The following is a 27,308-nucleotide window of genomic DNA, read 5'->3' on the forward strand; positions in this document are numbered from 1 at the left end:
CCTGGTACAGTCTATTCTGAATTACATGTATGCTGATTTACCACACTATTCTGATTTACTACGTGAGGTGGATTTGCCTCTGCTAATCATGGAGTTCTCAGAACATCTACACAAATCCACCAGAGCTTTTGTGGGAAATGTTTTCACCAGTTGGCATACTCAATAATGAATAGCTATTTTTTCACTGGACTTTTCTTCAAAAGGAAATAAGCAAAACATCAAATAATAAACTAGCAGAACCCACAAGACTAGGAATGCAACAGTAAATCAGAAAAAAATATTTGACGTTTATGGGGGGAAAAAAAAAATCAAAAGGAAAAACAAATCCCCTTCCTATCAGATTTGTGCCTACTGGGGAGAAAAAAAAGTGTACTCTACTCTGTCCGTGCTCTCCAAATACGCTTTTTCCTGAGCAGGATAAGCACGTAGAGGAAACAGAGAAACTAGAACAATAGTCTCCAAAGCAGGTCTGTGTCATGATCCCTTAGGGTAAGGGAAGAAAGTACTATCACTACTTTTGTTTTTCATCTTGATGTTTTTCAATATGCCCTTCTTGGTACCTGCTTTATAATGTGTATCAGTAGCATTATCTGTGTGCACTATATAAGCACAGATGTTGGGACTGGGTGCTCAAGCATTTTTTTTTAACTGAGGAGCTATACACTCAAAAAACCTTTGGAGACCACAAAAATAAAGACTGTGGCTCAAAACTATACATGTTACCTGATTTCTTTTTGCCTTTTTGGTATGGTATTATGGGTATCTCCCCAAGAATGGTATTATGGCCATGTAAAAGAATATCTTTATTCTTAGGAGATGCATTCTTGTATGTTGGAATCAGGACAAAAAAGTATGTATGCAGGGAGATAAATCAAATACGGCATATTCTCTAAATGAAAGATATACAACTATTTATTGTACTATTCTTTCCACTTTAAAGTATGTCAAAATTGTATCAAACAGTAAGAGCTACAGTTCTACTATTTGTTAATATACATTTCACCCAGTTAAGTGAAAATGACCTCTCTGAATTGCATGAAGAAGGTACTATCAAAGTGATTTTAGTACACTACTATAGACTTGTATATTTTTAAGGAAGGAATGGAGTGCAATGGCAGCAGCTCTGCCATTCAAACCACAGCACTTAATAGTGGCTACTCACAGTGAAAGGTCTTGGATCTTTTAAAGTTCATATATTCAGGATTATCCTCATTCTCCCCCATAAAACAGGAAACAAAAAGGTTTTTTCACCTACCACAAGACCTCCCTCCCCACCACTCTCCCTACGTAGCCCGTTTTATTAGTTAATATTGGAAAAAACATTCTCAAAAGAGGCCAGACTTAAAAGCAGCCACCGGTCCCTCCATTTCTAAGTGAGGACTGGATACTTAACTGAACCATTCTCCTTAAGAGAACTAGCAAACTGTCGAGGTATTACCAAACAAATAATGTGAAAAAGTCAGTAAGTTTAAATGATTACTATGTATACACTCAGAAGAAAATAATGAGGTTATTAAGTGGAATAGGTGGGAAAGTTATTCTCAGTTTTGAATACCATAATATATATTTAGCAATTTTCTGTGATTGCAAGCTACCCAAATCAATAGTCAAGTAAAATAAACAGATGTCATTTCTGTTTTTACAAAATGGAAGGCAAAAGGAAAATGGATCCATAACCTAAATTCAATAGCCAACTCTGAAAAATACACTTGTTTATTTCAACAAGAAACTTAAGAGTTTAGAAAAGTTTGTCACCTATGATTTGTTCATTTGTCCACTGCAGCTTTGTAGTAACAAAAAAATGTTAACATTCTAGAGACAAACCTTCTAATCTGGTTTAGTGCCTGGAGTCTCTTCTATAATCAAATCCCAAGAGAAAGGAGGGTACAGTGCAATCTATTTTTTTCTTTCTAGTTCACCCTTGCAGTGGACTCCCTTTCAATGACAGCTGCAGTCAATCATACTTCTTCATTTAGGACATATTTATTTGCCAGTTGACACTAAGAACCAGGGCCAGTGCTAGGCTCTGGAGGTTCTAAGTCAATTCCTGCTCCCTGCATTTGTAAGCCTCATCATCTTGTGTTCTATCTTAAATATTGAGGATACATTTCATAATCTGGTAATGGAGCACATAAGAGGTGTTACAATAGACTTAAGTACTGAGACACATACTACAAATAGTTTTTGCTATTCACACATACCGCTTTGGGGCAGACTAGTTACTTTTATTTCATTATTACCTTTAACATGTCCAAATTTTCTAAAATACCAACATTGCCATATTTTAAATTTTCTTATTTTAGAACAGAATCAAAGGAGCCATCAAAATGTAATTCTACACAGATTTTATATTCTAAGGCCACATATACTTACCCTCCCTTAACTACTAAGATAAAACATTTATCACACTGAACTCTCACACTGACACCCAAGGGATCCTATCTGTTTATTATTGTTAACCAAAACATGCAAGCAGAGTTAAAGAACAGTAAAACCTCAATTCCATGAATGCCCCAAGATATAAACAAAAGCTATCTAATACACATACAGATTTTTAGTGAAACACTTACGTAATGAGCGTCGTCTTTTGTTCTTTAATTTTCTCCTTTTGTTCATCCCAGCTTTAGAAGGAGATTCTTCTTTGGCCTTTGGCTGGCTAGAAACTTTTGAGGAGTTCTGCTGACTGAAGTGTGTGGGTACATGGCGAGCTAGCCCTCCCTGAGAAGCAAAGCTGGCGTTGCAGCCACCAACAACACACTAAATAAAAATAAAAAAGGATGTCAGGGATGCCATGTAGGGCACAAGTATAATATGAATGAGGGAATATTTTGTAGTTTCACAAGTAAATCAGTAACACTATAGAACTATTCCAGATAGGAATTATAAGACTACTACATCCTTTATTTTTATAAGTTGCCCAAAATAATACACACTAGGCAGTGGCAGAGCTGGAGAAGAAAACTCTATAGTTTCACAACTCTCCAGTTTACTGCGCTTCCCGCTATACACAAGACAAAAATAGTGAATGTTCTTCCCAGAAAAAATATGGGTCTTCAATTAATCACTTTCCTAAGAGAAACAGTAAGTTTTTATTTTTTTTAAGATTTCATTTGTTTATTCGTCGGGGCGGGGGGGGGGGGGGAAGGGGAGGAGACACAGGCTCCCTGCCAAGCAAGGACCCTGATGCAGGACTCGATCCTGGAACCCTGGGATCATGACCTGAGCCAAAGGCAGAAGCTCAACCGACTGAGCCACCCAGGCGCCCTAGTAAGTTGCTTTTTGGTTTGTTTTTTGTTTTTTTTTTTTATTCATTTGAGACACAGAGAGAGAGAGAGAGAGAGAGAGCATGAGCAGGGGGAGAGGCAGAGGGAGAGGGAGAAGCAGGCTTCCCGCTGAGCCAGGAGCCCGATGTGGGGCTTGATCCCAGGACCCTGGGATCATGACCTGAGCCGAAGGCAGACGCTTAACCATCTGAGCCACCCAGGCCCCCCAAAGTTGTTTTTAAATCAAAGAATTAGATATCCTGGGGTGCCTGGGTGGCTCAGCTGGTAATGGCTCATGACCTCATGGGTAGTGGGATCAAGCTCCACATCAGCTCCGCACTCAGCTTGGGATTCTCTCTCTCCCTCTGCCCCTCCGGCCAAACACACACTTTCTCTAAAATAAATAAATAAAGCTTAGGAAAAAAAAAAGAATTAGATATCCTAACAACTACTTAGGACTCCTAGATTTTTAAAATTATTTTTATCTTAATGATACATACTACTTCAAGACCTTTGGCAGCCTCCCTACTGTTCTACACTGTTTTAACGGGAAGATAGACAGGGATACTGACTTTTGAACTACTAGATCCAGCTGCTCAGAGAAGACTTATGCCCAGGGTTGGTCTTATGCAACTCTCTGTAAGTTCCATTAAATAATGCTCTTTAGCCTTCTGCACTTGCCAGATTGAGAAAACAAAAGGTTAACTCTCCAAGTCCCCTGGCAGAGCACTATCCCACAATGAATGCAGAATGTTTGAATATCACTAAAATCATAGTACACAAATTAGCTACAGTACAAGTGTGTGACTTCTAACAAATAAATGTTACTAATTAGAACAAACACCATTTTCAAAATGATCCCCAAACAGTAAAATCCACAGCTGGATTTCTGGTGGCTTTTCTAGTAATAACTCATCCAATTTACTTAGCTTCTGACTTAACAACCAAACTCCAAGCATGACATCGGTCATGCTGAATACCAAATAAATCCATCACATTAGTCCTAGGTGGTTCAACTTATATTAGAGTTTATCTAGATAATACCATAAAAAATCTACATGTTTCCAGGCTCTTTCTTTCAATCCAGGCACCTTTACCATTTTAAACTTTTAAAAACACAATACAACTCTGTTGGTAGAGATCGTACCTTTATTTAGAAAGTCCCTCTAAATCTACCCAACTTATAAAAAGCCCATCTTCCTCTGAGGATATCCTGACACTTTCCTGCTTATCTAGATACTTATCCCAATTCATCTTTTCTCCATGCATTCTGAAGGCAACAATATACTTCTACGAATACATGCATATATATATATATATATATATATATATCCAGAAGCACCTTACAAATCCTATTTCTAAATATATCTGAAGAACTAAACTACTTAGAGATTCTGATAAAACTGATGCTGGCTGAAATATTTCACAGCAAGCTCCTTATACAGTGCCATTCATAATTATTCTATTTATTTTGATAGACAAGAGACATTTCATGGGCTCTAATGGTACTCAGCATTACTAATAAAAATCTTTGCCCATTCTAAGGTGCACACTAAGAGGCAGAGGAATGAGTCAAGGTTTTAGTTCAAATATTTACCTATTCTATGTACTATGTAAGATGCTAAAAGTAGGGGCTTCTGGGTGGCTCAGTCGTTAAGCATCTGCTTTCGGCTGGGGTCATGATCCCAGGGTCCTGGGATGGAGCCCCACATCGGGCTCCTGGCTCAGCGGGGAGCCTGCTTCTGCCTCTGCCCCTGCTCGTGCTCTCTATCTCAAATGAATAAAATCTTAAAAAAAAGAAAAAAGCTAAAGGTCTAAGAATGAATACTTAAGTTCCCACCCTTAAAGTGCTGACATGTGGTCAGCAGACATATGAAATGACAACTTCAACTACATTCAGGGGTTAAGGGACAGAAAGGAGCAATCACCCCTATCCAGTGTTTTATTTTTATTTTTATTTATTTTTTATTTATTTGAGAGAGAAAGAGTGAGAGAGAGTGCACGAGACGGGGCAGGGTCAGAGGGAGAAGCAGACTCCCCACCGAGCAGGGAGTCCAACGCGGGACTCGATCCCGGGACTCCGGGATCATGACCTGAGCCGAAGGCAGTCGCTCAACCAACTGAGCCACCCAGGTGCCCCCTATCCAGTGTTTTAAAATTAGTATTTCATTTAATTCTTACAATGACCCTATCAATAGTGTCCTCAGAGAGCCTGCATCAAGAATGTTCAGCTACAGATTCTGACAACGAGAAGTTTAGCAACTAATGGTTACTGAATTCTCAGAACTTAAAAATTTACTATGTATATTTTGAGTGCCAAGAAATAATGCTTTAAAAATTTCCATCTCCTATAGGGGCACCTGCGCCTGGGTGGCTCAGTCGTTAAGCGTCTGCCTTTGGCTCAGGTCATGACCCCAGGGTCCTGGGATCGAGTCCCACATCGGGCTCCCTGCTCCGCGGGAAGCCTGCTTCTCCCTCTCCCACTCCCCCTGCTTGTGTTCCTGCTCTCGCTATGTCTCTCTCTGTCAAATAAATAAATAAAATCTTAAAAAAAAAAAAAATTTCCATCTCCTATAGATTACCAATAGAACACTGTCTACTACAAAATCCACTAGGCAAATGTTGCTACTTAAAACTTTAAGAATACTCTAACCAAGAAACAAAACTTTAATTTTATTTAAATTAATTTTTATTAATTGAGGTAAATTCATAGAACATACCATTTTAAAGTGTACAATTCAGTGGTCTTTAGTGCATTCACAATGTTGTATAACCATCAGCTAGCTCCACATCCTTGCCAACACTTGTTATTTTTAGTTTATTTTATTAAAATCATCCTAGTATGAGGTAGTAACTCACTGTGGTTTTTATTTTATTTCCTTAATAACCATTTAATTAAAAAAAAAAGTAATGTCTTTTTACTGTAACAGTAAGACCAGCCCCTTCCACTTTAATTTTCAATTGAATACCTGATACTCAATTTCACTACTGAAAAACTTTTAAGTATATCTGAACAGCTTGGTATGTGAATCTACCTCTCCAATTGCAAATTTTGTGAAATCTAAATAAAGATGAAACGTTTAGCATCTGAACTGAGAATGCTTAAGTAGAATTACCCTAATGAGTTAATTTTACACTGTCCAATACATTTTAGGCATTGGACACATATAGTTAGTGAGCACTTGAAATGTGGCTATTACAAATTGTAAAGAATTTTAAGTATAACATACACACTGAGGGTACCTGGGTGGCTTGTAGGTTAAGCGTCTGCCTTGGGCTCAGGTCATGATCCCTGGGTCCTGGGATCAACTCCCTGCTCTGCGGGGAGTCTGCTTCTCCCTCTCCCTCTGCCCCTCCCCCTCGCTTGTGCCTGCTCGCTCTTTCAAAATAAATAAATAAAATCTTAAAAAAAAAAAAAATACACACTGAATTTTGAAGATTTAGTACCCAAAAAAGCAAAAACTTTCATTAACTTCGTATACTGCTAAGATGTTGAAATAATAAAATGGGTTAAGTCAAAGATACTGCTTAAATTATTTTCAACTATTTCAATTATTTTAATGAAGCACTGGAAAATATGAAATGATATATTTGGTTCATACATATTTCTATTATACAGTACTGCCACAGAATAAAGCCATACAGTATTTATTTCTCTTACTTTTTAATTTTAGAAGATATCATCCCTGTATTTCCTAACACCTAGTTAAAAACATACATTGTCCTTTGTGGTCCTTGTGTCATATGATTTAAGGAATACAATAAAATAAGACCATCTTTGCTCTGGAATTCCCAGTTTAATATTAGTTATTCAAACAAATTTGTTGAAAAACTCTGTATTTCAAATTTTAGAATAGCTACCTGACTACAATTAAGGAAGAGATGACAGTTCAGATTCAAGCCCTCAGGTTTAAATTCAGAAGGACTTTGTGATATAACTCCACCCAGGAAAATCCTTAAATATAAGAGTCCCAGTAGGCTAGCAGATTCATTTTGTCCCAGAATCCTTCAATACTTCAACGAACAGGCCCTGATAGCATCTAGAACTGAGTAAATATCACAAGTGTATTTTTTTTTTTTTAAGATTTTATTTATTTATTTGACAGAGAGTGAGACAGCAAGAGAGGGAACACAAGCAGGGGGAGTGGGAGAGGGAGAAGCAGGCCTCCCGCCGAGCAGGGAGCCCGATGCGGGGCTCGATCCCAGGACTCTGGGATCACGACCCAAGCCGAAGGCAGACGCTTAACGACTGAGCCACCCAGGCGCCCCGTCACAAGTGTATTTTAATCAGCAACACTTCAATGTTCTGGAAATTAATAATGAGAATTCTAAAAGAAAACAGTTTTGATTTTAACCATTCATCCATCAAGAATCATAAATAAATCTAAACAAGAAAACACAAAAGTACAATGAGAATTTAGAATGAGAAGTACTTTAAAAAAAAAAAGAAATAACAGAATTACACACATTTCATTTAAATACAAATTCTTTTACCCTAGAAGAGAAAATAATTTTAAGCATCATCTAATGAATATTCCATTCATTAGGTATATATCACAGAGAACAAGGTGAGAGACATTTGAGCTATTGCCTCAAATGGCCTTTCATTCCTCTCAACATGAGCATCTCATGGTGCTGAGTATGATTTTAATGTTCAAATAGTCATGTTTTCACCAACACATAAAATGAGCCCTGAATTTAAGCCACCACTCTGATGTTCTGATTTCAACAATCAGGGAAAAATCTGGTTGTTGAAAACCCAATGTTTTAAATGATCTATCTCCCAAATCTACTGAATACTCATGTTGGCTACTGTTGTGGTCAAGTAGCTGTTCTAAAATGTGAAACATGGAATCGCTGGTTTTGTTTTTTTTTCCAAATGTGTTTGAATGTAGTAATAATGAGACTATCTTTGCTAGTACTGTCTTATTCATATATTACGAGAAGTGCTATGAAAATCTAGGAGGGGCTACTGAAACACAGAGCAGAAAACATCAGTTTCACAGAAGATAGGGTAGTATTTATTAGCAGGTGATCTAAAGAAAAATAAAAATTCCAGATAGAAATGTTGGTTTCTTAGTTGTGACAAATGTACCAAAGTACTCTGAGGTAACACCCAGGGAAACAAAGTAAGTGAAGGTATATGGATACTCTCTGTACTATCTTTTCTTTGCAACTTACTTTCCTGTAAATCTAAAATTTTTCCAAAATAAAAAGCTTTTAAAAATTCCAAGCAGGGGTGTTTGGGTGGCTCAGTAGGTTAAGCATCTGACTTCGGCTCAGGTCATGGATCTCAGGGTCCTGGAATGGAGCCCTGCATTGGGCTCCCTGCTCAGCAGGGAGACTGTTTGTCCCTCTGCCCCGCCCCCCCCACTCGTGCTCATGCTCTCTCTCTCAAATAAATAAATAAAAGCTTAGGGAAAAAAAAAATTCCAGGCAGAAAGCACAGCCTATACAAAGCCATAATGATGGGGCGCCTGGGTGGCTCAGTCGTTAAGCCTCTGCCTTCGGCTCAGGTCATGATCCCAGGGTCCTGGGATTGAGCCCTGCATCGGGCTCCCTGCTCAGCGGGAAGCCTGCTTCTCCCTCTCCCACTTCCCCTGCTTGTGTTCCCTCTCTTGCTATGTCTCTTTCTGTCAAATAAATAAAACCTTTAAAAAGAAAAATTTCTTAAAAAAAAAAAAACACAATGAGCGTGATCCACTTGAGACCTACAAGCAGTATATAGTATAGCTAGATCATTATAGTAAGGGAATGAATGAGTTAAGCAGGTAAATAACAGATATGAAGACCCCATTATGCATCATGCTAGGAAATAGGGATTTTAATTTGGAGAGAGTGAGGAGTTACCAAATATTTAAAACTGAGTGACTAGGGGTGCCTTGGTGGCTCAGTCAGTTAAGCGTCTGCCTTTCGCTCAAGTCATGATCTCAAGGTCCTGGGATTGAGCCCCATAGCAGACTCTCTGCTTCTCCCTCTCCCTCTGCCCCTTCCCCCACTCTTGTGCACTGGGCTCTCTCTAATAAATAAATAAAATCTTAAAAAAGAAAAAAAAAACCTGAGTGACTAATAGAATCACAGAAGATAACTGGGGATAAAAGAGTAGGGAGAGGGGTGCCTGGGTGGCTCAGTCATTAAGCGTCTGCCTTCAGCTTGGGTCATGATCCCAGGGTCCTGGGACAGAGCCCGCGTCGGGCTTCCTGCTCCGTGGGAAGCCTGCTTCTCCCCCTCCCACTCCCCCTACTTGTGTTCCCTCTCTCGCTGTCTCTCTGTCAAATAAATAAATAAAATCTTTAAAAAAAAAAAAAAAAGAGTAGGGAGAGTAGTAGTAGTCATATTCAAAATATACTGAGGCTCAAATTGACAGGATTTGCTAATGCATTTATGGGAGTACAGGAGAAGTTCTTTAAGAGAGGAATCAAGAATGACACAGGGCTCTTAAAGCCAGAGCCCTTGATGATCTTACTATTTACTGAGTCTAGAGTAGAACCATGTCTGAAATGAAAAAATACTCTCTTAGACATCCAAGCCAAATATTCCATTCTGGAACCCAAGAGGGAATATTGTTAGGGCTAGAGATAAACATCTGAGAGTAATCAGTATATAAATAATATTTAATAGTATTTAAAACCAAAGGACACCTAGGGTAAGAACTTTAAGAGAGCACTCTCCAACATTTAGAAGTCAGGTAGAGCAGAAGCCAGCAAAGGTGACTAGACAGAGCAGCCAATGAGTTTGGAAATAGGGGTGGGAAGGATGAAGAACAGGCAAGTGCGACATCAAGGAGGCCTAGAAAAGAAAGTTTACATCAATAAAAACAAGATCCCAAATGCAACATGCACACAGTATACATAGCATAACTCTTTGTCCTTCTATTTTTTTCTCCCTTTTCGAGGACCACTGAACTGGTAGTTGCATTTACCATAGCAATGCTATTTAGTACAAGGTACCCCATAAGAGAAATACCTTGTAGAACAGTGGTTCTTAAGCCTAGGTGCACATCCAAGTCATCCAATTTTTTTCATTACAGCAAAATGCCTGGCTGCATGCCCCCGATTCTAATTTAATTGGTCACAGATGCAACTCAAGCACAGGATTTGGACACCCAGTGGCAGCACAGTTCACACAGTAAAAGAAAAACTACTTGATTCTTACCAGCTTTCTAAATAATGAGATCACGATCATCCTCCAATGGTGACCAATTAAGTTTTTCTTTTGGAGGAAGAAAGGGAATCATTTTTTTGTCTTTTAGAATCATGGGGATCACTGCAGTTATTATTCTTTATAGTCAAATATTACCACGTTTGGTCAGCGGGAGCATCCTAAACACTGGCTGCCAAGGCTAGGGAACATGAGAGCTTCAAATACAGACACACAGGGCGCCTGGGTGGCTCAGTTGGTTAAGCAACTGCCTTCAGCTCAGGTCATGATCCTGGAGTCCCGGGATCGAGTCCCGCATCAGGCTCCCTGCTCAGCAGGGAGTCTGCTTCTCCCTCTGATCCTCCCCCATCTCACGGTCTCTCTCTCTGTCTCATTCTCTCTCTCAAATAAATAAAATCTTTAAAAAAAAAAAATACAGACACACATACAAAATGTCAAAGACAAATTAAAGAAAGATAGCAGCACAGGGTATTTAAAGCTTCGTGTTACTACAGAGAATGTCTGTTGAAAATCAAAAGATTCGGGATGACTGGGTGGCTCAATTGGTTAAGCGTCTGCCTTCGGCTCAGTCATGATCCCAGGGTCCTGGGATCAAGTCCCACATCAGGCTCCTTGCTCAACAGGGAGCCTGCTTCTCCCTCTGCCTGCCGCTCCCCCTGCTTGTGCACTAGCAAGCTCTCTGACAATAAAATCTTAAAAAAAAAAAAATCAAAAGATTCTCACCAAAAAAAAGCTATATATATGAGGTGATGGATGTGTTAATCAGATGGAGAAAATCCTTTCATCACAACTGTATATACATATCAAATCATCATGATGTATAATTTAAATATCTTACAATTTCATTTGTCAATTATATCTCAAAAAGCTGGGGGCCCCCCTCAGGCACTATAATACATACATACATACATAAAATTATCGGCATCAACTACTACTACAAAACAGGTCATAAAGGAATAAGAGAAGGAAATTATTTCATCATCCATCACAGTGATGATGTAATAACAGTATCTATCATTCACTATACAACAAGTTACCAGAATTAACTTGTATGCACAACTATAAGGATATCATAGTTTAAGTCTGATTTGATAAAATTTCTTTTTTCTTTATCAACAATTTAGGCTAGGATCTTGATTCCAAAACACCTAAAAAGATAGGCTATTTAATGTACCAACCTTGAAAAAAAGTCTGAGTTTTTCATGCACTACTCCAACACAACGAGAAGTCATTCAAATATGTCAATATTATGAACGTAATCAATCATGCTGAGCTATAGAAGACTAGTTGCTGAGGAAAAGCTACAATAAATAAATTAACCCAAGACAAGTAAATAACTGTACTATGTTCAAAGTAAACAAATACTGGCAGAGGGGAGAAATGTGTGTGCAAAGTAAAAGTACATATTAATAAGCTTATCTAATAAAAAGTACAACTATGTAATTTCTAACATATACAAATCTACCAAGACAAACCACTGCCTCATTAGCAATAAAGTAAGGAAATCAAAACCATCACTAAACATATTGCATATCATTACTTTTTATTTTCCTCAGTTAAGTAATATATGTATTTCTAAGCATGGTAGGATTAAAGCCACTTAGCTGTCATAAAGCTTAACACCAGATAACTAACAAGAATCAAAATTAAAATTGAGGGGCGCCTGGGTGGCTCAGTCGTTAAGCGTCTGCCTTCGGCTCGGGTCATGATCCCGGGGTCCTGGGATCGAGTGCCACATCGGGCTCCCTGCTCAGCGGGAGGCCTGCTTCTCCCTCTCCCACTTCCCCTGCTTGTGTTCCTGTTCTCGCTGTCTCTCTCTATCATATAAATAAATAAAATCTTTAAAAAAAAAAAAAATTAAAATTGAAAAGGGAAAAAAAAAAGGCCAAGAACAGTTTAAAATATTCCCATACCCTACTACTGTAAACACATGTCATTTTTTTCTTTTAAAGATTTTAAGTAATCTCCACACCCAATGTGGAGCTCCAACTTACAACCCCAAAAGATCAAGAGTCCTACCCCCTCTACTGACTGAGCCAGCCAGGCATCCCAAAACATGTAACGTTTTCCAAACCCTTAATAATTAAAATGTTTCACTACATTTAACAAACCCTAAATGTATACATTATGCAGATGTATATATACATGATAAAGTGAACATAGGGTGGGGAAATCTTATCTAGAAAGAATCTTTGCACTTTAATTATCAAAGATAAATATTACAAAAACCCTTAGCAAAGCAGCTATATTTACATTTTAGGAGTATGTTGATTTTACAAAACTAAAATTCATAATGAGCTAACATCAATTATTTTCATAGGATACATATGAAAGCCAATTCCATCAAGTGATCTAGGTAACATCATCTATAATGGAACAAACTGTCATCAGGTACCCCTTAAAGTGATACAGTGAGACTTTTGTTCTACTTTCTCCAAAATTGCATTAACCAAATCTGATCATTACAAAAACACCAAACAAGCCCAAAATGGGGAGTATATAAAATTAAAGGTTTTTACTCTTCAAAACTATCAGTGACATAAAAGATTAAAAAAAAGGTTGAGGAAACTTTAAAGGAGTCATGAAAACTAAATGCGATCCTTGATCCCCAACTGGATTCTAAACAGAGGAAAAACAACGACTACAAAGGATATTATTGGGACTTAGTGCAACTTCAATACTAATAGCATCAATGTTAAATTTCTGGGTCTTGATAATTATGCTGAAGTTATGTAAATGAATATCCTTGTTCTTAGGAAATGCACACACTGAAGTATTTAGGGATTGTGTTCCTCTCAACTGTTCTCCAAAAAAAAGCGTGTGTGTGTGTGTGTGTGTGTGTGTGTGTGTGTGTGTGTGTGTAGGTAGGTAGGTAGGTAGGGAAGGAGAAAGAGGGAGAGATTGGGGTAGGAGGAAGGCAGGCAGATGGAGAGACAAATGATGGATGGATATGAGCAAATGTAGCAAAATGACAACTGGTAAATCGGGGTTAGGATATATGGCATTTTATACATTAATGTGTGACAGAGAAAATACATGAGTGTTCCACCTTCTCTGGAAGCTGAAATTATTTCAAAATTCAGTTTAAAAATTCTGCCTTTCAAAAAAAACACCATAAAAAAAGTCAAGAAAAACAATGTCAAAATGGGGGAAATTAACTCCTATCACAGCAGGGAAATGATGTTTTTCCTACTTAATAAAGATGAGTAGGTTAACAAGATTTCCATTCTAAAAATAACAAAATCGGGGCGCCTGGGTGGCTCAGTTGGTTAAGCGACTGCCTTCAGCTCAGGTCATGATCCTGGAGTCCCTGGATCGAGTCCCGCATCAGGTTCCCTGCTCGGCAGGGAGTCTGCTTCTCCCTCTGACCCTCCCCCATCTCATGTGCTCTCTCTCATTCTCTCTCTTTCAAATAAATAAAATCTTTAAAAAAAAAATAAAAAATAAAAATAAAAATAACAAAATCGGGGCGCCTGAGTGGCTCAGTCGGTTAGCATCTTGACTTGATTTTGGCTCACGTCATGATCCCAGGGTCATGAGATTGAGCCCCACATCAAACTCCATGCTCAGTATGGGGTCTGCTTGGGATTCTCTCTCTCTCCCTCTGCTCATACTAAATAAATAAATAAATAAAGCCGTTTAAAAATAAAAATACAAAAACAATACAGGAAAAAGAGTAATGCAAATATATAAAAATATATTTACATTGTGTTTACATTGCATATATCTACATATATGTAGAAATATATGGTAATATCACTACACAGAAACTTCTTGATGGCAGAACACACAAAAGTTTATGAGAAATGACAATCCAGACCAAGTATCTATTACATGCAGGAAATATGTACATTTAATATTAAGGTTTATATAAATCAGGAGGAAAAACTCCAAAAGAAGGGCAAAGCAACCAAATAATCAATTTAGAGAAAAAAATACCAATAGCCAGAACATGTAAAGATACTCAAATCTTGCTAGTAATCAAAAAAATGTGCTTGGTAAATTGGCAAAGATAAAATAATGCCAATTATTAATGTCAATAATTATTGCCAAGCTTCAGGAAGACTGGAGAAACAGCACTATTATATACACTGCTAGTTGGACTATAAATCAGTATGGTTTTCTGGAAGGAGATTTAATAATACCTATCAAAAGCAAGCCTATACATCAACTCTCTGAACTAGTGAAATAGCTTCTAGGAATTTATATTAGCTCCCAAAAGCAGTTTATAAAATACGTTCATTGATTACATTGTTCTTTATATTGAGGATAACTGGACCAAAAAAGATCCATCAAGAAAGGACTAATTAGGGATGCCTGGGTGGCTCAGTTGGTTAAGCATCTGCCTTCAGCTCGGGTCATAATCTCAGGGTCCTGGGATTGAGTCCTGCATCGGGTTCCCTGCAGCAGAGAACCGGCTTCTCCCTCCCCCCTCTGCCTGCCACTGCCCCTGCTCGTGTGCACTCACTCTCTCTTTCTCTGACAAATAAATAAATCTTAAAAAAAAAAAGACTAATCAAGAGCACCTGGGTGGCTCAGTCGGTTAAGCCTCCTACTCTTTAATTTCTGCTCAGGGTCATGAGATCAAGTCCTGTGTTGGGCACTACAGTCAGTGGGGAATCTGCTTGAAATTCTCTTTCTCCCTCTCCCCCACCTCTCTTTCAAATAAATAAATCTTTAAAAAAAAAAAAAAGGACTGATTTAAATATGATAAACTATCTCATAGGAATAGCATACAACCAGGGGTGCCTGGGTGGCTCAGCTGCTCTTAAGCGTCTGACTTCAGCTCAGATCATGATCCCAGGGTCCTGGGATCGAGCCCCGCATTGGGATCCCTGCTCAGCGTGGGGGGGGGGGGCTGCTTCTCCCTCTCCACTTGCCCCTCCCCACCACTCATGCTCTCTCTCAAATAAAACCTTAAAAAATAATAATAATAATATACAACCATTAAAAAGTAATATTCATTGATGTGAAACAATGCCCAATATAGAAATGATGACATAAGCTACATGTAGGTGCAAAATGATTCAATTTATTTCTTGATTTCATACATAGGTTAAGAAATCCAGTATGTACTACAGAATAAACAATGGTTTTCTATAGATGTTATAGTACACTATCTTCTTGAAGGTTTTTAGTATCAAATCTTTCAAACAGTAGCTGGTATTACATTTATAACATACTTATTTCCATGTGACAAAGTGGAAGAGCAAGACTCTACTGGGAATTAAGAAAAAACTTTGTTGGCTGTGAAATTTCAAAGTCTGTCATAATCAGGCAACGTTAGGTGCTATACTTAGCCCTTCCTTTCCCTATTCTCCATCCCTTTTCTTTATTCAGACTTCATCCTGAAGAATAAACAACTTTAAATATTTTCAGTAAAGACAGTGCACATTTTAAAAAATTCATCATCAAGATGATTTTATCAATTATCCACACCAAAGCACCACTACAGAGCAGCCACATTGATATTTTTTTAAGGTATGAATAAAACTGAACTCTTAGGTGAATGCTTGAAGCATACTGTAAATATAATGAAAAAGGCCCCAAAATACAATGCAAACTCCGTAGGATAATCAAATTCCAGAATAAGATATAGTAAGAGATAATAACAGTAATCGAAACACAGTACACAATCCATATATTGCACAGGGGCTATTCTGCATTATAAATTATTGAGAGGCACCAGAGCATGAGTGGTTAAGGACTAAGACCCTGAATTAATACTGCCTCTGAAGTCCTCAATCTACCACCAACTAGCCATGACCGTAGAAAATATTTAACCTCGGGGCGCCTGGGTGGCTCAGTTGGTTAAGCCACTGCCTTCAGCTCAGGTCATGGTATCGAGCCCCAAAGTGAGCCTCTCTGTTCAGCAGGGAGTCTGCTTCTCCCTCTCCCTCTCCCTCTCCCTGCAGCTCTGACTACAAGTGCTCTCTCTCTCCCAGTCAAATAAATAAAATCTTTAAAAAGAAAAAAAATATTTAATCTCTTCTTACCTCAGTCTCCTCATATCTAAAATGAGAGCAACAGTAATTACTTCAAAGACTATTTTAAGAATTAGTTAAAATAGGTAATGCAATAAAATATATGGGTAATATGCAAGGCACAAAATAGCATTAAAGCCTCTGCTAATCATGATTATTTCTGACCCCTACGTTCCCCTTATTCATTATACAACAAATACTGTAACAGTAAATATGAAAAACTTTTTGAAGTCAATTGCTTATACATTTAATTTCTAGATAGTCCAAGCTTACCAATCTACAGAAATAGTTCTAAAAATATTTCAAATTGCCACAATAAAGTATCACATACATATATGAAACATGCTACTCAAGGGGCACCTGAGTAGCTCAGTTGGTTAGGTGTCCGACAATTGATTTTGGCTCTGGTAGTATCTCAGGATTATGGGATGGAGCCCTGCAGAGTGCTCCACGCTCAGCAGGGAGTCTGCCTGAGATTCTCTCTCTCCCTTCTCCTCTGCCTGCCCCCCCACACGCTCTTGCTCTCTCTCAAATAAATAAGTCTTAAAAAAATAATAAGAAAGAAATGCTACTCCCTAAATAGTCCACTCATTCTTTTATGCTTCCTTTTCTTTCTCTCAAAAGCTATTAATTCTGTAAGTAAATAGTGGTGACGGCTGCAGAACACTATGAACACACTAAAAAACTACTGAATTGTACACTTGGTAAACCTTATAGTATGCAAATTATATTTAAATATTAGCCTCAAATGATTTCCCTATAACCATTAAGACAAAACTCTTAGATTTTCTATAATACCCCCTTTTTTTTTTTAAGATTTTATTAGAAAGAGAGAGAGAGAGAAAGTACAAGCAGGGGGAGGGGCAGAGGGAGAGGGAGAAGCAGGCTCCCAGCTGAGCAGGGAGCCCAATGCGGAACTCGATCCCAGGACCCTGGGATCATGACCTGAGCCGAAGGCAGACACTTAACCTACTGAGCCATCCAGGAGCCCCAACCCTCCTCATCTTCATATACTAAGGGTAGGCAAAAATTTCTTAAACAGAATACAAAAAGCACTATTTAAGAAAAAAAAAAAAGTTGGTAAATTAGGTTTCACTGAAATTAAAAACTATTCTTCAAAAGATCCCATTAGGAAACCAAAGACAGCAGTGCCTGGCTGGCTCAGTTGGTGGAGCACATGACTCTCGATCTCTGGGTTGTGAGTTTGAGCCCCACACCGGGTGTAGAGATTACTTAAAAAAAAATAAACAAAATAGGAAACCAAAGACAGATTGGGAGAAGGTATTTGCAATACATATAGATGACAAAGAAATTGCATCCAAAATATATTTAAAAATATATAATAAAAGACAAGCCAGGGACACCTGGGTGGCTCAGTTGTTAAGCATCTGCCTTCGGCTCAGACCATGATCCCAGGGTTCTGGGATCAAGCCCCACACTGGGCTACCTGGTCCAAGGGAAGCCTGCTTCTCCCTCTCCCACGCCCCCTGCTTGTGTTCCCTCTCTCGCTGTGTCTCTGTCAAATAAATAAATAAAATCTTAAAAAATAATAAAATTAAAATAAATGCTCATGTTATTTAAAAAAAAAGAGAGAGAGAGAGAGACAAGCCATTCAATAAAATAACAGGAAAAGGCTTAAATAGGCACCTCCCCAAAACAGGAAATTCAAATAGCCATAAGCACCTGAAAATGTGCTCAACCTCACTTCTCATCAGGGAAGTACAATTAAAGCCAAAATGAGATACCACTACAAATCTACCAGAATGGCTAAAATTAAAAGACTGATAATAGGAAGATACAGAGCAACTAAAACTCTAATTCACTGGTGTGAATGTAAAATGATACAACCAATTTGGATAAGAGTTGTAGTTTCCAAAGCTAAAAATGCCCTATTCTATGACTTGGTAATTCCACTCATAGGTAAACAGCCAAGAGAAATTAGGTTAAATAAAATGCTGCAGCCAGAACTAAGCCAGGATGACTGAAATCATAATAGAGCCGGGGGAGATTAGAGGATAGAAGAACAGACTAGAAAGGGAACTAAGAAATTCTGTTTTACTGAGAATATTCTTCATCAGGGTGGTGGCAGCACAGGTGCATACATCACAGTGCATGCGCACATGGAAACAATCAAGCTGTGGAACACTTAAGTATACTTTAGACACTTCATTGTACATTGTAACCAAAATATTTTTTCAAAAAAAAGAGAATCCCTCAAACATCACCACCTCATGACCTTCTCTCTATAGTTGACTCCCACTTACTTTCTACTACTCCTTCCCAGTCCTTATTAGAGTATTTTTAATTGATCCCTAATCCCCATTTCCAGACAACCTTTCACAGGTCACTATTAAAGCATTTAAAACATTTCATTACTTAAATCTATTTAGAGCTGTATACATCTGAAGAAATGTTAAGTTCCCTGAAGAGCTGAGGCCTGGCTTTCTTATTCACCTTGCTTCCAAGGTGCCTAGCACACTGCCATGTACTGGAGATATCAATAAATGTTTTCTGCACTTGATCTTAGCCAAAAGGCCGAGAAGCAATCAATAAATGTTTTCTGGATTTAAATGATGCCTATGGGGATGCCTGGGTGGCTCAGTTGGTTAAGCGTCAGCCTTCAGCTCAGGTCATGATCCCAGAGTCCTGGGATGGAGTCCCACATTGTGCTCCCTGCTCAGCGGGAAGCCTGCTTCTCCCTCTTCCTCTGCCTGCCGCTCCCCCTGCTTGTGCTCACTCTCTGACAAATAAATAAAATCTTCTTTAAAAAAATCAATCAATAAATTAAATGATGCCTATGACTTACAGAACAATGCCTCACTAAATCATTCCCCTTAACTTTTGTCTTTTAAAAACAATTTGTTTCCCTCTCTCCAATGGCAATCTTCTACCGTTTCTAAAAAGAGGATTTGGGCATGCATAAATACATACATACATACATACATACAGACATACAGACATAAATAGAGGATTTGGGAGAAAAAATGCATCTGACAGGCTTTGAAATGGATCTGCACAACATAATCAACCAGCAGGATTGCTGCTCTAAATAAAAATTTATGGAAATACACAAAATGAGAAAGTAAATGATTCTTCTACTTTAACAACAATAAGCTCCTACATTTACTGGATACATACTGTACAGCTCTATGAGGTAACTATTCTTACTAGCTACACCTTAAATGGGAAGTTTAAAAACTGTCCCAGATCATACACTTCCAGTACCTACCAGGGCCAGGATCTAAAGTATGACCACAAAAAAGACTAGGGTGTTAAAGTTATATAAGACCCACATGCCAAGAGAAAGCTCAATGAGACCATTTATTTAAAAAAGAATAAAGAGGGGTGCCTAGCTGGCTCAGCCAGTAGAGCATGCAAATCTTGATCTCAGAGTCATGAGTTCAAGGCCCACACTGGGCACAGAGCTTACTTAATATAAATTAATTAATATTTTTTAAAATAAAAAATAAAGAAAATTTGTAAGAAAAAGAAACCCAAATAGTTAAACATATGAAAAGATCCCCAAATTTCCTCATAATGAAAGAAAAGCAAACTCAAACTACATTAGGATGCAATTTCTCATCTATTAGACTGGCAAAAATCCAAAAGTTTGACACCACCTTCTTAGCAGGGCTATTGAGAAGGCAGATGCTCTAATGATGATGATGAGGACACAACCCCTAGGGTGGGCAGTTTGGCAATATTTATCAAAATCACCAATACTTACATAACCTTTGATCCACCCTCTCATATCATTTTTAGGAATTTTTCCTACATATATAATTATACATGTACAAAATGACATTATGGTCAAAGATTTATCACTGCAGCACTATTTAAAATAGCCAAAGACTAGAAATAACCCAAGTGTTTATACAAGTTTGGTTAAATAAACTGAAAGAACATTCTCTATGAACAAATATAGAAAGATCTCTAGCATAAAGTAAGTTAAAAGAACAAGGTACACATACATGCAACAAAGATATTAACAGTGGGGGAAACTTGGTATAGGGTATAAGGGAGCTCTGTAATCTTTATATTACTATAAATCTAAAACTGCTTTAAAATAAAAAGCTCAGGAGCACCTGGTGGCTCAGTCAGATAAGCATCTGTCATGATCCTGGGGCCCTGGGATTGGGCCCTGGGATTGAGCCCTGCGTCCGGCTCCCTGCTCAACGGGGAAGTCTGCTTCTCCCTCTCCCTCTGTCCCTCCCTGCCAATCATGAGCTCTCTCTCTCTCAAATAAATAAAATCTTTAAAATAAAACAAAATGAAAAGCTCATTTAAAAAAATAAGGTATAGACAGTATACAGTTCACTGGATTACGTGTAAGAAAGGAGAACGAAACTACGTATTTACCTGCTTACACTTTCATAAAGAAATACTAGAAGAATTCACTGGAAACTAGTAACAGTGACACGTATTTCACGAAGAAGGAACAAGAAAACAGGGGGCAATATTTCTCAATATAAGCTATTATTTTTTTTTTAACTTGTTAAAGACTGTCTTTCCAAAAAAAAAAAACCGGAGTAATTTTTAAAAAGCAGCTCCACAAGAATTATCTCCTTCTCTAATGAAACCCAAGGAAAGTTTCTGGCACAGTATTTACATACCAGCAGATTATGAGTTTAACAATTATTAAACTTCTCTAAACACAAACTTTTAACCTCTATGGTATATGCTTTCCATAATTAAAAATCAAAATATTTTGTTCAATTTTTAGTGAAGATAAATAGAAAAATGGTTTTTATAAACACTTGCTCTTCATACAATTTCTCAGAATACACCTATTTGATGCAGTTATTTACAACAAAGCTCAGTAATATGATCTCAAAACTGAGTGAAAACAATCAAACCCCTTAATGTTGTACAATTTCACTTTTTTGTATAATAATCAGTGTTGTTTACTAATAAAAAGACTGAAACCTATGGCAGTGAAAAAACAAAGAGCACAAAGTATTAAAAGCCACCAATTTTAAAGACGTGTATTCAAATTGGTCTGCTCATTAGCTATTTTGAAGACCCTAAACTCACTTTTTTCTGTTCTCCAAATTTTAAGAATTGGATTAAATTATCTTTATCTCCACCTATTTTTTAACTTCCATGTATCCACAGGAATGTCTAAACAAGTGCTTCCTTTAAACATTTTAAGAAGGGCAAAAGTATGCCCATTAAGAAATACACCAACTAAAAGTTAAAACAACTCACATATGCTTACTTACCTTGAAAGGTTTGTCTCCACTGTGTGTCAGCATATGCCTCTGTAACCAACTCTGACTGGTTGACGGAGTGTTATATACTTTGCAACCTTTCCATAAGCAAACAAATACCTGTTAAAAGAAGAGCCATAATTTTCATCACTCATTTCAACAGTTTTATTCCTTGTAAATTCAAATGAACATGTTGCAAGTCTTTAATTGACAAAAAGAGCCATTAATGTATGAATCAGTCAAAATGCTTAAACTTTTGAACTTCCAGTATGAGAGGCATGGTTTTAACCTTTTCCCCTTAAGGCTGCGGTCCAATTCCTTAAATGGGGACTGACAAACCAATCCCAAAGTGTCACTGAGAAGGAAATATACAAAATATTAACAATATATCCCTAAGGAACCAGGACTATACACCATTATTTTTATATTTACTACATGAGGGAACAAGCATGTATTAATCATAAATATCAGGAAAATATAAGGGTATAAAGAAACAATAAAAATAAATCAAAATAATCAAATATTAATTTTTAAAGATGAACTTAAAAAAATTAGTAAAGCAATTAAATTACCAAATTAAATTTTTCTGCTCTTGATTCCTTATTCTCACATGCATACTAATACTCAATTTTAGTGTTCATTAAAAATTATTTCTAATTATCTTGATTATGAAGCAAAATTTAATACAAAATGTTAAATTAATACAGTTACAAAAGCAATGGGTATAAACTGTTCTATCATCATTATAGATCCACATTCCTGGATTCATGTAATTGAGTATAACTGGGCTTGGAAAGTATTAATCTAACAACTAACAATCTAATCTTTATCATCTTCCTACTAATGAGAGATCAGTTTTCTAACATTATATTTCCATCAAACGGAACACTGAAAACTGTCCCCCAACATCAGTAAAAGTATGAATCCACTGTAATCATAACCTTCAAAGAATCATTTATAGGCTCTGCTCTCTTCTAAGGTAAGAGCAATTATAAATAGAGCGACACTTTGAAGACTTTACTGTATGTAGAACAGAATAAACTTACAGAACTGAAGAAACAATCATTAAACAGTTTAAAATAAACTTTTTTTAAAGCCTAGAAAAATCAACAGTCTAAAATAACTGAATTTTTACCGAAAACCAAAACCATTTTATATCAGATAGGTCTAACAAGGCAATACTGCTTTTGCTGTTTGACACAACTGTTTAGATACATATCCTGACTCCTGTACAGATTGGCTAATTTCTTTTAGTTACTTTTAGTTAAACAGATATAGAAATCATTACATTTCCTCCTTCATACTTCAAATCCCTGACCCTAGTGTAGGTTTATAAAATGATTCCTGAAGTTCCCAGTAATTAAGAGCTACATGTATTATCCTGTGGAAATTAATTCAATAATGTTTAATAATCACATGCAGATGATCAGTGCTATCTATCAATTTCCTGACTCAAGACTACTAGATTCTAAGTCTTGAATATTCAATTTAAGTAATAAACAGGACTCAGGTTGGTTTAAAATTCTCTCACAAGTCATACCACATAAAGAAAAATGCCTTAAAGTAACTGGAAACAAAATTAACATCATTTATGTAATGATTTTTGTAACAGTGAAGAATTCTGCTGTCTTAACTCTTAAGTAAGCTCTGTGCTGAGTTACTTTCAAACAATAAAGGTAAATACTCAAACACTACCCCTACCTAACATTAGCCAACCACTGCATTTGAGAGCAACAACAATCTGACTTCTCATTTTTTTCCCTGGTAATAAACATGAATATGGAGACAATGGCAGACTGTAATTCCACTCGATAATAGCCTTCACTCTGAGTAGGTATGGGCTAGACTCTAGATGGAATAATGTCTAGTAACATTATTAGAGAAACACCTTCAGGTTCAAAGAAAAACCATAACCTTCAACCTAACACATTTTATAGGAAATGAAGTAAGTGTAAAAAGAGACCAAAGTTAACTATGTTTAGCTATAATGGGGTGAAATATTTGGAAAATAATTCCCGGGGATGGGGGGTAGGGGAAGAGGAAGCACTAAAGTTGCACAAAGACAAAAGAGGCACCACAACACCACACCAAGGATCCATAAAAACCACAAAACTGTTTAAAAGCTGAATTTTTTCCCTAATCTGTGTTAGGAAGACACTTTGATAAAAAAAAGTTCAAAATCTGACAAAAGGGTCTTTCTTCTAACGTGAGTTTTTAGATGCACAGGATCTGAAAAATGTTTTCATACCCAATTTTTAGAAACTTTCTCATTGTAAAAATTAACCCTGAAAACCAAACACCATAGGAATCCAATCCAAATGTGAAAGGAATTATTCAAAAATAAAATCTGTCTTTGGTTCCTCTATACCATCTTAAAACAAATTAAGATCTAGCTGTATTAATTAGAATGCTGAGGCACAGAGGTGCATAGTGTAGTCTCTCATGATAGGCAGACATATAAGGTTTATTATTAGATGTAATAGAAATAGGGGCGCCTGGGTGGCTCAGTCAGTTAAGTGTCCGACTCTTGATTTTGGCTCAGGTCATGATCTCAGGGTGCGCTCAGCATGGAGTCTGCTTGAGAGATTCTCTCTCTCCCTCTTCCTCTGCTCCTCCCCCTGCTTGTGCTCTCTCCCTCTCTCAAATATATAAATAAAATCTTTAAAAAAAAGAAAAGTAATAGAAATAGCACAAAAGTAAATGACCTGAATTCTATCCAGAGCTTTCACACTTTGCAGCAATGCTGGAAGAATACTTATCTAAACCTCTATTTCCTTTTTCTTCAAACACTGTGAGCACACATTTGCTAACTCCAAAATACGATGAAAATGCAAGATTATATATTATAAGTTCTCTCAGAAGGACTACTTAACAGAAAAATTGGGTTTATAATAAAGACTGGCGGTCCTTTCTCAAAATAACTGCCACCAAATTTTTCTGCCAGACTGTCTTAAGAAAAAAGAAAAGAGGGCGCCTGGGTGGCTCAGTTGGTTAAGCGACTGCCTTTAGCTCAGGTCATGATCCTGGAGTCCCAGGATTGAGTCCCACATCGGGCTCCCTGTTCAGCAGGGAGTCTGCTTCTCCCTCTGACCCTACCCCCTCTCGTGTTCTCTCTCTCATTCTCTCGCTCTCAAATAAATAAAATCTTAAAAAAAGGGGGGGACGCCTGGGTGGCTCGGTCATTAAGCGTCTGCCTTCGGCTCAGGTCATAATCCCGGAGTCCTGGGATCGAGCCCCGCGTCGGGCTCACTGCTTGGCGGGGGGCCGGCTTCTCTCCCTCTCCCACTCCCCCTGCTTGTGTTCCTTCTCTCGCTGTGTCTCTGTCAAATAAATAAAATCTTTTTTAAAAATTTAAAAAAAAAAGAAAAGAAACCCCACACAGTTATCTAAAGAATATTTCTGGACTACCAAAGAATCTTCAAATTTATAATGACCTAACTTAAAAGATGTAGAGGTCTAAAATTTCAATGTTACAGGGAGGCTTGGGCTTTCTGCTGAGAAGTCTTCTGGAAAACCTTCCTCATTACTATCAGAATAGGTCAATTTTACCTTAAGGGAACTCCTCCAAAATGCCCCAAATTAAAAAGAATGGTACAAACCTGGGGACCAAGTGTAAATCTCCTTCACCTTCGTCAATTTCTTTGACCAAATGTACCAGGGGTATTTTTCTGACTGTATTCATGGCTTACTCCTTTGACAGCTTGTGACAGTATAAAGATACATGCACTTAAACCTATCTGGCCACTAACATTTCACACTTGGAAGTGTACAAATGAATCCAACAAAATTTTAATTGTAAAATCTACTGCAAAAGAATACAATGCAACGTGACAGAATCTAAGTATGCGTAAGGAAAATTCAGTTAGTAGTAAGATAAATTAAAACCAGCCAAGTATGGGGTGCCTGGGTGGCTCAGGCGTTAAGCATCTGCCTTCGGCTCAGGTCATGGGCCCAGGGTCCTGGGATCGAGCCCCACAATGGCCTCCCTGCTCAGCAGGAAGCCTGCTTCTCCCTCTCCCGTTCCCTCTGCTTGTGTTCCCTCTCTCACTGTGTCTCTGTCAAATAAATAAAATCTTTAAAAAAATAAAATCAGCCAAGTATATTCTAAGTAGAGCCAGTAGGCAATATAATTTATATGGAGGGGTGGGGAAAGGGGCTAGTATACCAAGGAATTAGATTTCTTTTGCAGTAAAATGATACAAAAAGATTTTATATAAAGCAAAAGATACACCATCTACAGTCAGGAAGGGGTTGAAGGATTTCATGGATCCCTTAAGCTTTAATATTTCTTAGGAAAAAACCCAGCTCACTCTTTTACAAGATTTGAACAAAGAGAAGAGAAACAAAGTATTTTTATATGTAATTATTTTGTCTCAAATTCAGTTTGCTCTTTCAAGACCTAAAATGACAGCTATAATTTTGTATCTTATTATTTTTAGCCACATTAAATGAACATTTTCAATTTTCTCTGTTAAAAGATATTTAATAAAAGAGAGGACAAAAATACTTAATAGAACACTCAAATTACAAGAATTAAGTATTTCTCCTTTATTACAAAAGATATGACCAATTTCAGGTTGTGTTCAGGAGATACCAGATAGGCAATCAAAACTCAAAGTGACCTCCTAATGATTTCACTTCCTAGGAGCATTCCAATTTAACCCTGAGTGTCTACAAATGTCATTTTATATAGCATATAAAGGTAACTGACCTCATTCAAGTCTTTGAATATCATCCCTCCCCCCGCAAATCTCCCTTGGGACCTCTACCCTCAAACACCCAAGAACATATACAAAAATAACTTAATAAAATGACACATGTAAAATAACTCCTACATCAAGAAACAGATTTCTTTCTGGCAACTGTTTTTAAAGTGAGAAATAGTTAAAACAGAAAGAACACTAATGGATGTCACTGAACCACTGAAATCCTACAAGACGAAAACTTTCCCACCTACCAAGACTTCAGTGTATATTAAGAGGACACTGGAATTTGAAATTTGATTAGTAAAATAGTTCAGTCCAGTTTTTGAAATCCAGTCATGCATGGAAGTATGGACCCAAGAACACAATTCTACCATACCTAACGAAAAAAGGCTACCTTTTTTTTTTTAAGCTTCTTTGTTTTTATATTTTAAATAGGGGCACTTTCATAAATGTTCCTTAAAAGGTACATTTCAGGTGCTTGAGTGGTGGAGTTGGTTAAGTATCTGACTCTTGGTTTAGGCTCAGGTAGTGATCTCAGGGTCGTGAGACTGAGGCCCTCATCAGGCTCTGTGCTCAGCACAGAGTCTGCTTGAGACTCTCCTGTTCCCTGTGCACCGCCCCCCTAAATAAATAGTCTTTTAGGGCGCCTGGGTGGCTCAGTTGGTTAAGCGACTGCCTTCGGCTCAGGTCATGATCCTGGAGTCCCTGGATCAAGTCCCGCATCGGGCTCCCTGCTCGGCAGGGAGCCTGCTTCTCCCTCTGACCCTCCCTCCCCCCTCTCATGTGCTCGCTCTCATTCTTTCTCTCAAATAAATAAAATCTTTAAAAAAAAAAAATAATAATAATCTTTTAAAAAAAAAGTTACATTCATAATTTGGTATTTAAGTGGTTAGTTTAACTTTTGAAATAGAAGAATCTACCCACTTTGATCTTTGAAAAGGTCTGGAAAAGCTACTCTACCCAATTTCAGCCTCCAAATATAGT

General features: G+C 37.5%; 1 protein-coding gene across 1 annotated transcript in view; it reads right to left on the bottom strand.

Moving 5' to 3' along the window:
• The window catches only part of AEBP2 (AE binding protein 2), a 69,360-nt gene that overhangs the window by 16,342 nt on the left and 25,710 nt on the right, over positions 1-27,308 (bottom strand). The window contains exons 3-4 of the mRNA XM_045873783.3: positions 21,631-21,738; positions 2,571-2,757 (exon numbers count right to left, since the gene is read on the bottom strand). Of these exons, the coding sequence (XP_045729739.1) occupies positions 2,571-2,757; positions 21,631-21,738 (295 nt within the window). The remainder of the gene's footprint in view (positions 1-2,570; positions 2,758-21,630; positions 21,739-27,308) is intronic.

This window comes from Mirounga angustirostris, unplaced genomic scaffold, assembly GCF_029215605.1.
Source record: "Mirounga angustirostris isolate CCGP_5_RB_7025 unplaced genomic scaffold, mMirAng1.0.hap1 SCAF_5, whole genome shotgun sequence".
Classification (NCBI taxonomy): domain Eukaryota; kingdom Metazoa; phylum Chordata; class Mammalia; order Carnivora; family Phocidae; genus Mirounga; species Mirounga angustirostris.